We start from the raw sequence: 15,114 nt of genomic DNA on the forward strand, positions 1-15,114 counted from the left end.
TAAAGGAAAACTTTAGTTTTATGAAAATATTTTTTATTCATTCAAGAAAGATAGTCTAATAAAAGACTACTATAAAATAAATTTTCTTTTTATTCAAGTATACCCTGCTACTGGAGGTAATTTAAGGTACTCTAACATTAAATGAGATTTTAGAAACAAATGGATTTTATAGAGCTTATAATTTTCCAAAATTACTTCATATAAATACATTTGAAATTACAAATGTGAATCTATACAGTCAACTGAATTGATTACATATTTTTGAATTTTAATGACCCATACTATCCTCTGTCCACTACTGGAAAGCTAACACATTTTATATATGTATGTATGTATGTATGTATGTATGTATGTATATAAAACTGAATACCAATGATGCATGTTAAAAGAAGTAAAATAAATCATTTTGATCTATAAGAAGTAAAGCATGGGCTTAACTAAAAACTGTTGACAAACCTGTAACAATTGCATAGCAACTTCATAGATATTCCTTGAAGAATCAGCTGCTTTAAACAATATCAGGTTTAGGAGAGTCACTGTGTCACACTGGTAGTCTCTGGGGATAAATTTTTACATATTCAGCAAAATATTTTAAAGCAGAAAGGAACACTACTATTAACAAACAGTATTTCTAAAGGGAAGCGAAAACAACTTATTGAAAAGTAATGTCTAAATAAAAGGCAATGTTAAAACAAAATAATAAAAGACCTGTTTTGGAACACATTTGCTATAGCTTTAAAGCAGCCAGCAGCAACCCTCTTGGAACCCGTGTAACAGCGATCCACAGCCCAATACATTAGATTGCTCTGGTCAGGGTTGAGCTCCAATAAGAGTGTAACAGCCTCACAGCCCAACTGATGAACCTTAAAAACAAATAAAAAGCAATGAGAAACAATGTAAAAAGAGAGAATATTTAATTTTTGATTTTCAGAAATGTTTTCACTAAAATAGTATGTATTTATTATATAATTAATTGTATTAATTCCTCCCATCAGATTCTCAATTAAGCTGATATGGAAACATTAAAAAAGGACACCAGAAGATGAAGTTACTTTAATAAATTTGGGCTTGTGCTTCAAGCTCTCTTTGAAAGCCTTTCTGATGGTGGCAAGATCAAGTGTAAATAATATAATTATTACTTTAAACTATCATTAATCTCTAGAACATTTTGTATAAAATCCATTCTAATGCAGTAGTCAGAGATAAGACGTTAAAAAGGGAACAATGTACACTACCTCCTCAAAACTGAAGCCAATAAATGTAAGGTAATGTGCAGACTGTAGGAATGATATGGATAAAGGGAAGGGACAATTGAGGTGAAGTGGGGACAGAAGGTTGAATACACAAGATGGAAAAATTTTATTACAGGAGATCAAATATATTCTACAAAAGTACAAAATATACTATTTCAGCCTGATAAAACATGACAATTACTAAGTCCATTTTCATAAGGAAGAGGAATATGACATACCATCAACTAACAAAAACTATTTTAACAATTAGAATCTCAGGTAATTCTGGACTACTTTTATACAATATTCTCTTTCTGCATGTTTTAATTAAAATTCAGTTTTTAATCATTTAGCAAACAGGGCTCAGATTATTTAGTTCATCCTAGAATTCTAAATTCCTTAAAAGATACATGAATATAAAGTACTAAAAAGACACACATTTGTCCTATTACCTTTTTGTCCAGAGAATCTAAAATATTATCCAGCCATTTGTATAAGTAGCCATCTGAAGAGAGTCCTACATTATCTGCAACAGGGCCGCAGCACAGAACAGCAGACATAGCCTTCAAAAATAACATTAAAAACATATAATCTAATAAATAATGCTGTTGAGTGATGCTGACTGAGAAAATTCAATCAATTTTAATGTTTGGTAATCTCAAATCTCATAAAACAGAGATGTAATAAGGTTTCAGAAAAATAAACATAGTATGTGATTTAAAAAAAATACCAGTTTTGTGTTTTAACACAACTTGGCTTGTATTACTTTTATTATTTTGTGAGACTTTAATTATCATGTGACATTTAAAAATACTGTTTCAGTACCAATTCTACCTTAGTAGATATAATGTATACTAAGATGTATCTGTTATATAGAAAAAGTAATTGACATTGCACTAAATCAGTCAGTCAGTTTATAAAATCTAAAAATATTCCAAATAGATTAAAAATAAAAACTTTTTAAGTTTTTATATACCAAACTTTTACACATACACAAACAGGGAGAGTTATGGGGTGAAGTAGAAGGAGTTATCATTCTAGGTAACAGGAATATTGTAAACAAAGTTGTAGACGTAATAATATGTTTAGATAAAAACACAACTAGTGCAGTGTACATGTAGGGGAGAAGTAAAAGAAAAGGTGGCTAAACTGAATTCTAATGCATAATGGTTTGAATACCAAAATGCTATGAGAAAAATACAGCTGTAGGTAAATACCTTTAATGCACAGTACTGATGTCTATTAATCTGCATGTTCCTATCGCTGTATCTGTCCAAGGGAGTAAACATGATGCTAAAAGGACCTGCCCAATGACTGAACAACATGAAGAGACTGTGACGGAGGCTCTGCTGGGGAAAGATGCTTCTTCTCTGGTGAACTATAAAGAAAAGCAGAACAAAAGTACCTGAGTTTTACCTTACTCTCCTTTAAAAGTATGTGTTAAAAATTTTTCAACTAAACCTTCAAATTTATTATCTTAGTCAAGGAAAACTTTCAATATACAATGTTGTCAGAAAGATATATTTCATTTTATTTCTATTTCATTTTCGTCAAGTAAAAAAGAGAGAAAGACTACATGCATATGTTATTATGACATGGCATATGACAACTTTTAAAGCAGAAATGTCATGCTGGCAACATGATGTATTTGAAAACAGAATAGTAATGGGTAGTTTGGGATACAGTTCCAACTATGACACTAATTGTATGATCTCAGTCAAAATCACTTTACCCAAAGGGCCTTGAGTTTCTAGGTTTACAAAATGAGAGAGTTGGACTATCTGAGATGCTTCAACCTTTAACAATCACTCTTTACATAAGATCTGGAAATACAATTTTGTAATAAAATTTAAATTAAAATAAATTTAAAGTTATCTACTTATACTATAAGAATGACATATCTATTATGTGGATTCCTGCAGCACGTGCATGCCCCTGCATACATACATCCACACTCTTTAATTTCCTCCTACTGATGCAGGTTAGCGCTTTTTCCTCTGGGGCATTAAGAAGTTAAGTGACTTATCCAGAATCATAAAGTATCAATCATAAAGAATCAGTAGTATCAGAAGTTGCACCTGAAAACCCTTGCTCTTAGCTGTTTCTCTCTCTGCCCCCACTGTTCTCTCCCTGTCCCTTTTCCTCTCCCTCACTCCCTTTCTGTTTCTGCCTCTTACACTTTCATAAAAGTACACTAAAATTATCAATGAATTTTTATTTGAGATCATCCAAAAAATTCAATAAATAGGTAATATCAAAACTTGATGGTTAGAAGTATTCTCAAGTCCTAAGTCCTACTCACAAGAAATTTACAAGTCCTAAGTCTCTTATTATTGATTCTTATCATAAATCAGAAAAATTAATTCTAGCTTTAAAATTAAATTTACATTTGTAATAGGCTCCAAAACAATATTTGATATATTACAGATATACAGTGTCTTATAATTTTTTGGAAAGCTATCAACAACATATTTTTAAAATTATATACTCATTATATCATCACATCAGTATTATTCACAAACTAGATGTCAGATCCATTACTTCTCATTTTTTCAAGGTTGTTATTGATTTAGAGTACCAGTTTACCTTTCTTCCAGACTTTTTTTTTCTTTCTCCACTCTCATATTCTCTCTCTCTCCTTTCTCTTTTGTGTACTCCTTTATGCTACCCAATATGTCTATAACAAGCTCACTAAAAGCCTCCACTGTTGTTTACCTTTAAATTTATCTCTTAGTCTTCATTTTGCATGAAAATGAAAATAAGTGTCAATTCAATAAATTTTATAATCTTTTGTCACCCGCACTTCTCTAACATTTCCCAATGATTAGGTCTTGTCACTTTAAGTCCCAGTCTCATTGTAGTCATCATTGGAGGAAAAAAGACATGGAGAATCAATTAATGCTATAAATACTGAAAATGATACCTGGAACATTCTGAATGATATTCGCCACTAAGGCACTAAAATGGCATCGGATATCCTTCAGTGTATCAGAGTCCTTTTCATTTTCAGCTTCTAGGAGTTGCCTAGTTAGATCTACATACTCCAGCAAAGTATTATTGAGGGAATGTGTTTCATTATCAAGGCCACCACTTGCACTGAAAATAAAAAAGGAAAATTATTCAAGAAATACAAAGTAAAAAAAAAAAAAAAAAGAAAGACAAGATTTTCTAACTCATCTAAAGAACTAAAGAACCAAAATCAGAAGTGCATTTGTTAAACTCTGCAAAGTTCCTTTTTAAATAGGATTGCCAATGTCTTAGAATTTTGAATATATTGTCTGATGTTTTATCAGGGAAACAAGTTGTTGATTAAGTATTTGTGGTTCTATACTGAGCAAGTATATTATATGGCCATATAACATTAATTAGAAAATGACAACTTTATTTTGGTGGAGTTTTAAAACATTATCTAAATATGGTAGTAACACAATATTATGTTTAAAAGCACAGTTAGAAACAAATTCCTTCCTTTAGTGATTGTTAATATTAATAATAATATAATTAGTTATTAATATTAATAATAATATAATAAGGAAAACTTTATAGTTTAAAAGCACAACAACCAAGTATTCACAGTCTAATTTTATAATCTCTTTAAGGAAATAAACATTTGTGAAGGCAAACTTAAAACAATTCCCTAAAGTTTTCTTTTGTGTTTTCTATAAATTATGAATACATTTTATTGTATTTCCTAAAAGATGATACTGTTTTTGATAATACTGGTCCTTGATGGTAGCATGGGATCCCAAATTCTTTTGTTAAGGCTTCAGAAAAATAAACATAGTTTGTGATTTTTAAAAAATACCAGTTTTGTGTTTTAACACAACTTGACTTGTATTACTTTTATTATTTTGTGAGACTTTAATTATAATGTGACATTTAAAAATACTGTTTCAGTACCAATTCTACCTTCATAGAATAAGAGATTACTTTTTTTTTTTTAAACAAGGAATCCAAAGTGAATATTAATAGTCTCCATGTGCTTTATAAGCACAAGTGTGCTTATAACAAATGTGTTTTATGTTTATAATTTGATCTTACTAAAATTTAGCTAATTACATATGATGATTTTGATACATACAACCTTATTATGCCTGAATATGAATAGTTTTCTTTTTTAAATAATGTGATTTTTCAATAGTTTAAATACAAAGCTTTTTTCAGATTAAAAATTCTATAAAAAGTTGTAATTCATTATTTCAATGGCTCTGTGAGCTCACTAATATGCAAACTTTCTCTAAAAGCAGAAGTTGGCTTCACAGTTTACCCCATCTTATTCTTGCCCTTCCCAGAAATTCTCCCCAGACTAGGCCTTCCTCTAAGTATTTTTATATTTTTATATCAACACAGCACCTAATGATACCTGTTTATCCTTCTTTAATTATATGTACCTCTTTTTTCAATCATATCTTTTTTTGTTGTTTAGGCAATTAGGGTTAAGTGACTTGCCCAAGGTCACACACCTAGAAGTGGTAAGTGTCCGAGAGCAGATTTGAACTCTGGTCTTTCTGACTTCAGGGTTGGTGTTCTATCTACTGTACCACTTACTTGCCCTTCAATCATATCATATACTCTCTCCCTATTCCCCTCTCAGACAGTCCTTCTTTTCTGTTAAGATGTTGCTCAAGAGCTGCCTTCTCCATGAAGCCATACCTGACAGCCTCCCTTTACTGTCAATGCCATCTCTCTCAAATTATCATAGATTTAACTACTTTATTCTGTATATGCATGCATGTTCTGTCTCTCCTATCAAAATGTAAGCTCTTTGAAAGAAAGGATTGTAATGCTAGCTCTTAATACAATGCTTGTTATATACTAGGCCCTAAATAAATCTGTGTTGCTTAATTTATATTTCAGAGGCCACAGATTTAGAGCTAGACAGGCTAGTCCAATGTCCTGGCACAGGAAGGAGCTGAAACCAGGTCTTGCCACAAATCCAGATGTCTAAAGTCTCTTTCATTCTAAAATTTGTGAATTTTAGTATTTTGAGTTCTATCCAATAGTACTAGCCTCTCTGACTTGACCTGAGGTATTCTAGCAAGGAAATGAAAGGGAATAGGGGAAGAGAAAATAAAGGGCTTGAAAAAGAAGAGGATATAATCATTTAAACTATGTGCTCAAGGCTACCACATTTATGACTCAGAATCCACTGACTACCACAAGTATGGTATGATAAGAAAAGTATTTCTTGAGTATTTTCTTTGAATAAGGCATTGACTGAGGTACCAAAGAGGTACCAAAAATTACAAACTGATTAAAAAAGAAAATATAATCTAGAATTAGAGACAAGATACACATACAGAAAAAACTATATAATACAACAATATAACTCCAAGATATCAGGCTATCTTAGTAGAATCTTGCACACAAGATGTAGAATAAAATTGCTAATTGTAGAATAAAATTTAAAAAATTCAAAAGAATGATGTCACAAAACACTATGAGCAAATGCTAAATGAAGGGGACAAAAAATGTGATGAATTCACAAGGAGAGGCCAAGGTGATATAGAATAACAACCTTCATCTATACATAAAAAGTCTATAATGCAGGGAGTCTTATATAATTTTTGCATGCCTATGACAATGAGGCTTTTTATTATTTGTCTAAGTTGTAAAATTACTTAAAAAAAAAAAAAAAGCATCTATGTCAAGTGGATTATTTGTACCACTTCTCCTATCCCGTGTCACAGATGGAATGGCTAATTAGCATTACTTTCACATTACTACCATACTAAAACTTGTAGTAAGTAGGATCATAAGCAAATAAGAATCATAAGAATTCATAAGCCAGAAGTGACCTCAGAGTCCATTTTGCAGACAAGGACAATAACGTGCCATGCCACAGAGGCAGTAAGCTCCAAGGGCAAGATCTGGATACAAACTGTTCAACCCCAGAGCTAATATACTTCCTAAAATAGCATCCTGTCTTCCTATTTCCTATGTTAAGTACTGTTGTAATGGCAGTCAAGAACAGAAAAGATAAACTGGGACACTAATACATTGTTAGTGGAGTTGTGAAAGAATCCGGCCATTCTGGAGAGCAATCTGGAATTATGCCAAAAAAGTTATCAAACTGTGCATACCCTTTGATCCAGCAGTACTACTACTGGGCTTATATCCCAAAGAAATACTAAAGAGGGGAAAGGGACCTGTATGTGCCAAAATGTTTGTGGAAACTCTTTTCATAGTGGCTAGAAACTGGAAGATGAATGGATGTCCATCAATTGGAGAATGGTTGGGTAAATTGTGGTATATGAAGGTTATGGAATATTATTGCTCTGTAAGAAATGACCAACAGGATGAATTCAGAAAGGTTTGGAGAGACTTGCATGAATTGATGCTGAGTGAAACGAGCAGAACCTGAAGATCACTATACACTTCAACAATGCTGTATGAGGATGTATTCTGATGGAAGTGGAAATCTTCAACATAAAGAAGATACAACTCACTTCCAGTTGATCAATGATGGACAGAAACAACTACATCCAGAGAAGGAACACTGGGAATTGAATGTAAAATATTAGCACTACTGTCTATCTACCCAGGTTACTTATACCTTCGGAATCCAATACTTAACATGCAACAAGAAAATTGTATTTACAAACATATATTGTATCTAGGTTATACTGTAACACATGTAAAATGTATGGGATTGCCTGTCATCTGGGGGAAGGAGCAGAGGGAGGGAGGGGAAAATTTGGAAAAATGAATACAAGGGATAATGTTATTAAAAAAATTACTCATGCATATATACTGTCAAAAAATTTTATAATTATAAAATTAAAAAAAAAAAAAAAAAGAACAGAAAAGATTCTCAGGAATATGAGGTTTATATAGGGAAGAAGAATTGGACTCGCTGTGTCTGGTCCTGAGGGAAGAACCAGCACCAGTGTTCAAGGGGCAAATAAATGCAGGCTCCTCACAAGGAGCATCTCCACAAGAGAAGAGGGCGGTCACAAGGGACTATAGTTTCCCTCTCTTTGTAAGGCTTCAGCTCTTTGTGGGATCTGCAGAACACAGGCTCCAGGTCAGGCACGGATAGCTTTTGGCAGCTTTTGGTCCTTTCTCCACCAAGATAGTGTGAGTCTAGAAGGCCTCTAGCTGCTGCATAACATGACTGCATCTTATGTACTACTCTGAAAGAATAATGAAGAATGATTTTCCCCAAGGACTTTTTTCTTTTTTGCATTTCAATGTTCTCGCCCCAAAGAAAACAGCTCCAGTACTAACCTGTGGCTGATGATACCAGCATCGGCCAGCAGTTCAAATATCCGTACCAGTTGCACTCGCAAAATATCTCGACGCCTGCGCCGTTTCATATTCTGCTCCATATCAAAAGAAATACAGAAGACATTAGAATGTATGCAGTGATGTCTTTTTTTTAATGAACTTTAAAGAATACAAACGGTTTTCCTCACAATAGTGCTATTACTTTAAAGCTGCACTTGAAGTCAATGAGAAGGAAAAAAAACCTTACTGAATTTTTATTTTAGGATAACTTCAGGGAAGAAATAAAGGTTCTATATCTAGGGAGGCTGCATGGTACAGTGAATAGGGTTTGGATTTGAAATCAAAGGATGTGGGGTGCAATCTGGTTTCTTCCACGTACTGTATTACCTTGAACTTTTTTAACCATTCATAAAATGGGGACTGAAGGTTGTGTAATGGTTCTGAAACTTACTTGCAGCTCTAGATCTATGTTCTTATGGTCCAGTTTATAGATTTGCTAAACCTTTAATGGTAACGAAAAAAGTTGGAAAATTCTGTTTTAAATGGAAGAATGTACAAGGGAGTCCTGAGTTTCACAGAAATCAGAAAAGGAGCAGCAATACAAACTCCAAGAGGATTCCAAGAAATCTTCAAACTTGTGAAAAGTTTTTATCTAAAAATTGTAGCACTGAGAAGCAGACTAAGAGAGCTTGAGCTTTTGATGCTAATGATGTGAATAACCAGCTACTTTTGACAATTAGAGGACCAAATAGGATATAGCACATCCCAAAAGCTTTAAGGCAGTTTCACACTGTCAAAAAACTTTCTTTCAAATATCCTAGGAAGAAGCAGCGTGATGTCATAGATGGAGGTCAGGGCCATAGAAGCAGGACAACTAGAATTCCAGAACTGCTGTCTGGCACATGTGACATTAGGCCTTAATTTCTTAGTGCCCCAAGCAGCCAACTCCCTAAAAATATAAGCAGCAGAACAGGCAGTGATCTGCCTTGGTATGGGGAGTTTTGGTTTTTTTGGAAAACCCTTCTAACAATGAAATCCCAGCTCAGCTTTTAAAAAAACAAACAAAAACCCAAACATTTAATCAATACAAACTAGCTCAAAGGCACAATATATAAGCTACAAAGATATATAGCATATCTTCTTAAAAAAAAAAAAAAGAAAAAAAGCTTATGGTATAGTAGATTGATAAGAACACAAATATAATATAGAAGTATATTTTATAAATATTTCATTTATTTTACTAAATAAAAAGTTTGGTATAAATTATCTGATTTTGGAGAATAAGACACTCATTCTAAAAGATTCTGTTCATGTCTCCTCTATTTTCTAGTATTGATACTGCTGTTTAAATTCTATGTTTTAAGCTGTTAAAGCTTTAAACTTCACTAAGACTTTTAAGATATTGTCATTGTAGAGAAGAAAGGTTGTGAGGATTATTATTATTTAGACTCATATTCCAAATAATGAAATTTCCAACTGCCAAGCAAGGAGTGGCTAAAGTATGGCTAAGAGTAATAGAATTTAAGCTTCATTGTTACTTTCCAATGAGTTATAAATTTAAGCTGAGAGTACAATATTATTTGATTTAGAGTAACTGGAAAAAATTAAGAAGTGGATTAAAGTTATGTTCTTTAAAATTTCTTCTCTATGTTAATTTTGTCCAAATAGATTTTTTAGATATTTGATTAATCTTGATAATTTTAAAATAAAAAGCTCCCTTCACTCCTATCCTCCAAGGACTAGAAAGTAACTACAAGGACATTAGGCACGGTGTATTCCCTGAGAAGCACCATTTAGTGTACTAAACATTGAACAAGAAACATTAAAAGGTATAAATCTGAAAAATATTCTCTCAAAGTTCTCAACAAGTTCACTTGTAGCTTAATAACCTAGGAAGTGTTCCTCCCCTCCCCACCCCCACCCCCCACCAAGAACTGGTTAAGAAACCATTTCACAGCAAAAATGTTTAGATATGGAAACGATAGATATTTCAACTGAAGTAGAATTAGCAAGCATGGAATTAAATGTTCTAGATATACTATTCTATAGTAAATATATGATTACCATGTATCATCTAATTCAGAAAATAAAGAAGAAATGAACATACAACAAATTTTGGTAGTTACCCCAAACTGATTATTTGATAAAATAAACCATTTGATAAAATAGACTAATATATAAAATATATTCCCACACTCTAAATTATCATTGTCAATGTACATGCCAGTCCCCATTACTAGACCATGGGTTCTTTGAAGGCAAGGATTACATCCCATTCATCTTTGTATTCACCAACATGTCCCAAAAGTCTTAGCGAAGTTTTAAGCTCCATTTTTTTTCTGGTTAATTGGACCTGCAATTTTATTGATACGAGGTGAACCTTAGGTTGCCCAGCCTCTGTGGCTATATGACTTCCATCCATTAGACTATACTTGAAATTAATTTCTCTTGGAGAATATCAAAGGACTTCGAGCTGAAAGATGTCTCAAAGGCAAAGAACTCCTAGATTTTCAACCTTGGGGTGACAGAATCCCAGGCAGTAGAGGTGGGAGAAGATTTATTCAAGTAGCCATTCATACACATCCATAAATAAATGTACCACTAAAATCTTATTATCATCTGCACATTTATTTATTACCATTTCCCAAATGTATTTGGATGCTTTTGTGATTAAATAAAATAGACATTCATGTAAAAGTATTACTGAATTGATAGTAGCTTTACATAATGTAAAATAGGTACTAATAGCACAACTGTTATGAGATGGCATGAGGTTTTGGGGTGGTTTCTTGTTTGTTTTAAAAGGGATCCTTTCAATCTTGAAAATATTGGGAACCTTTCATCTAGCTCAAATTCTTTACTTTATGTATGAGAAACAGAAGCCCATTTGATCGAGTCAAATGACAAGATCAAGATCAAGGTAGGATTGCCTTTCAAATCGATGTGTTTTAATTCTTAGTTCAACATTTTTAATACTTAACACTTTCAGCTATATTCTACACTGCATTGTTTCTATTACATGACAACTATATACTAGGCTGCCTAAAACAGGATTGGGTGGTTAAATTCTGGGCAAGCAGCCCAGCTCTGCCTACTTCGTATACGTCTGTTTTCATGTCTTAACTCAAAGATGTTAACCACTGTATAGAAACAATTTGCAAAGAGGTATTAATTTATATCCACAGAACTAAGCAAAATGCCTAAGACATAGTAAACTTTAAAAATAAATTTAAATAAAATAAATTTCTATTTTTTTTCCTTCTTTCTACCAACTTTTTCTTATTTTATTTTTTTTCTTCCTCCTCTTCCCCCAACTTCCTTCTCTATCTACACCATTAATCAATGTACTTCCTCATCTTGTTTGCTGCTCATGTGTTGTATTTTATTACTCTGTTCTCCTAAGGAACCGAGTGGTACTATAGCTAATGATTCATAATATATTTTATAAAACTTTTCAGAACAATGTCCAAAATCTTCTGAAAAGGCCTTCCTTCTAAGCCCAATCATAGTCTTAGCATTCCTTGAAAAGTCAAAACTTAAATTAGAAATTATTTTGGATTTATGCATAGTTTTGGCAGTCTGTGAATGTACCTTTTATCTTTATGCTAGTGACACACTAACACAGCTTTCAAGATTTACTAAGCATAATAATCTTTGGTACTTAGTGCAAGTATTATTTATACCCACTTCAGGGTTAGAAAACTAAGACTCTGTGAGCTCGATTCATTGTAACCTTGGTTATACAGACAGTAACAGGAACTGGATATGAATCCTGGTCTTTTGGCTTTAACAGTAATGATCTTTAAAAAATTTAAGCCCAACAACTTTTTACTATTCAGGAACCTAAAGTACTTCAATTATTCAATTGTCTAAGTAACACTAGTTTAAACCCCTATTATAGGCTACAGATGAAAAAGAAAATTTACCACTAAATCTTCATTCACAAATCTTTTCAGGTTGATTCTCTCTCTCTTTCTGAGGAGAAATTCAGCTTATTTCTAAGCAGTTTTGATGCATTTTTAAGTGTATAGAATTATGGCATGATAATGAAAAAATGTGTAGAATGTTCATTAGGTTACACATTCTCTAAGTCATTAGATCTCTATAATCAGTATGAATAGGAATCATGAATATGGGACAGATAAATAATTATCTTGCATAAGGTCTTATAATTCACAAATTTTCAGCCAAAAGTTGACATTAAATAATACTGGCCAAAGTAAGAGCTGAACTCTTATAAGTGGAAAAACTAAGATTCCTTGCTGTTTTGATCACTTATTAATCATCCTTTTGTTTGAAAAGGCTGGGGTTCACCCTTTAAAAATAACAAATGTGATTTTGAAAAGCTTTTATACAAAAACAGCAAGTAAATATGTAATGTAACAATACTGATGAAACATCATTAAATAGTTTGTTTACTGCTATTTCTGATATTTATCTAATTTTTCAATAGTCTTAGTTGCATAAGTCTGGGTTTACACAGCAATGTGGGGACCACACGTTTTCCACAGACAATTTTTTTTTTTTTTTTTTTTTTTTTGGAAAGACTTTCTCAAATAATTTTTCTTTGGGACCCAACTCCATTCCAGTCTGGCCATTCCTGCATTGGAATGAGGAGGCACAGAGAGGACAGCTGTCAGAACAATGCTCTTGCTACTAATCTAAAGCTGTAATGGAAATAAATTTTCCCTACAATTTTATTTCAACCCCAATTATGTTTTCACAGGGGGAATTAACAGTATTTGGGGCATGTTTATAATTTTGTTAGGAACTTCTCTACTCCTCTTATAATCACCTAACCCATCATACATCACATCACCTTAACAATCTCTTCTTACTTTAATTTGCTCTGTATACCAATGACAAAAAAAACCACTCATAAGACCATTTCTTGGTTGATAATGGTATAACAAGTCTATCTCTCTCTCTCTCTTGTCCATTCCTTATGCCTATCTAGCTTTAAGACTTTTTATCCAGTGGTCCTGGATGAAATGAAATGAAACATTTTTCCCAGCATAAATTCTGTTTATCAGGTTGACTTCCTTATTATCCCTGAGTAAGCCCTATGCATTTCCACTTTCATCCTTTAAAAAAAAAAAAAAAAAAAAGAAAAGCTACTTCCCTCTCCATTAATTGCTTCCTTCTTCCTCTTGGTTAAAGTAAAGGAGTAGATACCCTGAAGTAGAACAAAGTACACTAATTCTGGAGGCTCAAAATCACTCAACCATTCTCACCTCTGGCCTTCTTTCAAGTGCTTCTTTAATTATAGGGTGCAATTCTTCTATTAGTTCCCTGGAAAGAAAAATATTAATTGCTACATTAATAACCAAGCTGATATAATCAAACTCTACTTGAAAATACATTAAAAAAATTAACAAACAACCCTAGTACCAGTCTTAATCACTGATTTTTAGCACTCAATTTGTGTTGGAAACAGAGAGATTAGGTCAGTCAATTTTGATAACATTCTATTTATTTTCTAATAGTGAACTTTTTATTAATTGCCATCTGAAAAGAATATACTAAAAAGAAAAAAAAACAGAAAATCTGCACACATATTAATTTATTAGGGGGAAAAGCAATCAAAAAAGGTCTTTAGAAAAATTTACTGGCATAATATGCCTCTATTTCATTATAATGCATAAAACAGTTACTTATCAATGTTTAAAACATTTAAAGTTTTATTTTATTTTATTTTTTTTTGAAGATTGAGGTAGAAAAATTCAGCTTACTGATAATTTAAACACTTATACTGTGCCCAATATCTGCCAGGCACTGAGCTGGGTGTTAATGGCCAATGGATAAAATAAGACACAATCAATCCCCAAGGATTTCATACGCTGCCAAGGGAGAGGAGACTGCTGGGTCCGAAGGCAGAGGGTTCGTGTCTGAACAGTAAGCTTTGCCACTTACAGCCAGTGTAACGTTGGGCAAGTTAATTAACCTCCCCACACCCCCCTCTGCTCACCCATAAAATGAAGTCAGAAGGAGATGCTGAAAACTCTTTAAACTCAAATGTCTCAGATGTTTATGAAGATGTGGACACAAAATATAGAATACAAATCATAACATGGTGAGGGCAGAGGAGAGGTCCTACCAAGTGCTATGAGAAATGTAAAGAAGACAAGATGGCTTCCAGGCACTTCCCCAGAGTCCTCACAGCTCCAGATGAGGAGACAGTGGCAGGAGAAGTCGGGGCCAGAACACACAGAGGGAAAGGTCCTGAGAGCAGCAACAGGGGCAGGCCTGGGGAGAGGCACAGCTAGAGAGTGCCCAGTTGCTTGCCATCTCCCACTGAGTAGGGTAGGGTCAGGATGGGTATTCCTCGGGTGCTAGGGAGCCAAGAGTGGGAGCAGGAAGAGCTCGGGGGTCATCATGGAAGTGTGGGCAAGACACAATGTGGAAGGCTGTTCTAGGGTGGCAGCAGCATGGAAAGACAAGATCTAAGAGACCTTTTAGGGCTAAAGTGACAGGATGGGACAGGTGAGAAAGCAAGAACAGAGAGTGGCTTGAAGGTTTTATCCCAGTGACTAGAAGGATGCTGATAATGAGCTACCGAAAGATGGAAGTCAGGAGCAGGGACAGGTTTGGGGCAGGAGGATACACAGGCAGTCTGCAGAAGGGCAGAGCGGGAGCAAAGGAAAAACCTGCT

General features: G+C 33.5%; 1 protein-coding gene across 6 annotated transcripts in view; it reads right to left on the reverse strand.

The window, feature by feature from the left end:
• The window catches only part of FRYL (FRY like transcription coactivator), a 190,615-nt gene that overhangs the window by 69,817 nt on the left and 105,684 nt on the right, over positions 1–15,114 (reverse strand). For all 6 annotated transcript variants that reach the window (XM_074276869.1, XM_074276873.1, XM_074276871.1 and 3 more), the window contains 7 exons: positions 13,697–13,754; positions 8,463–8,554; positions 4,156–4,328; positions 2,450–2,610; positions 1,685–1,795; positions 709–863; positions 457–556 (listed from right to left, as the gene is read on the reverse strand). In XM_074276869.1, coding sequence (XP_074132970.1) covers positions 457–556; positions 709–863; positions 1,685–1,795; positions 2,450–2,610; positions 4,156–4,328; positions 8,463–8,554; positions 13,697–13,754 — 850 coding nt within the window. The remainder of the gene's footprint in view (positions 1–456; positions 557–708; positions 864–1,684; positions 1,796–2,449; positions 2,611–4,155; positions 4,329–8,462; positions 8,555–13,696; positions 13,755–15,114) is intronic.

This window comes from Sminthopsis crassicaudata, chromosome 6 (genome assembly GCF_048593235.1).
Source record: "Sminthopsis crassicaudata isolate SCR6 chromosome 6, ASM4859323v1, whole genome shotgun sequence".
In the NCBI taxonomy this organism is placed as follows: Eukaryota; Metazoa; Chordata; class Mammalia; order Dasyuromorphia; family Dasyuridae; genus Sminthopsis; species Sminthopsis crassicaudata.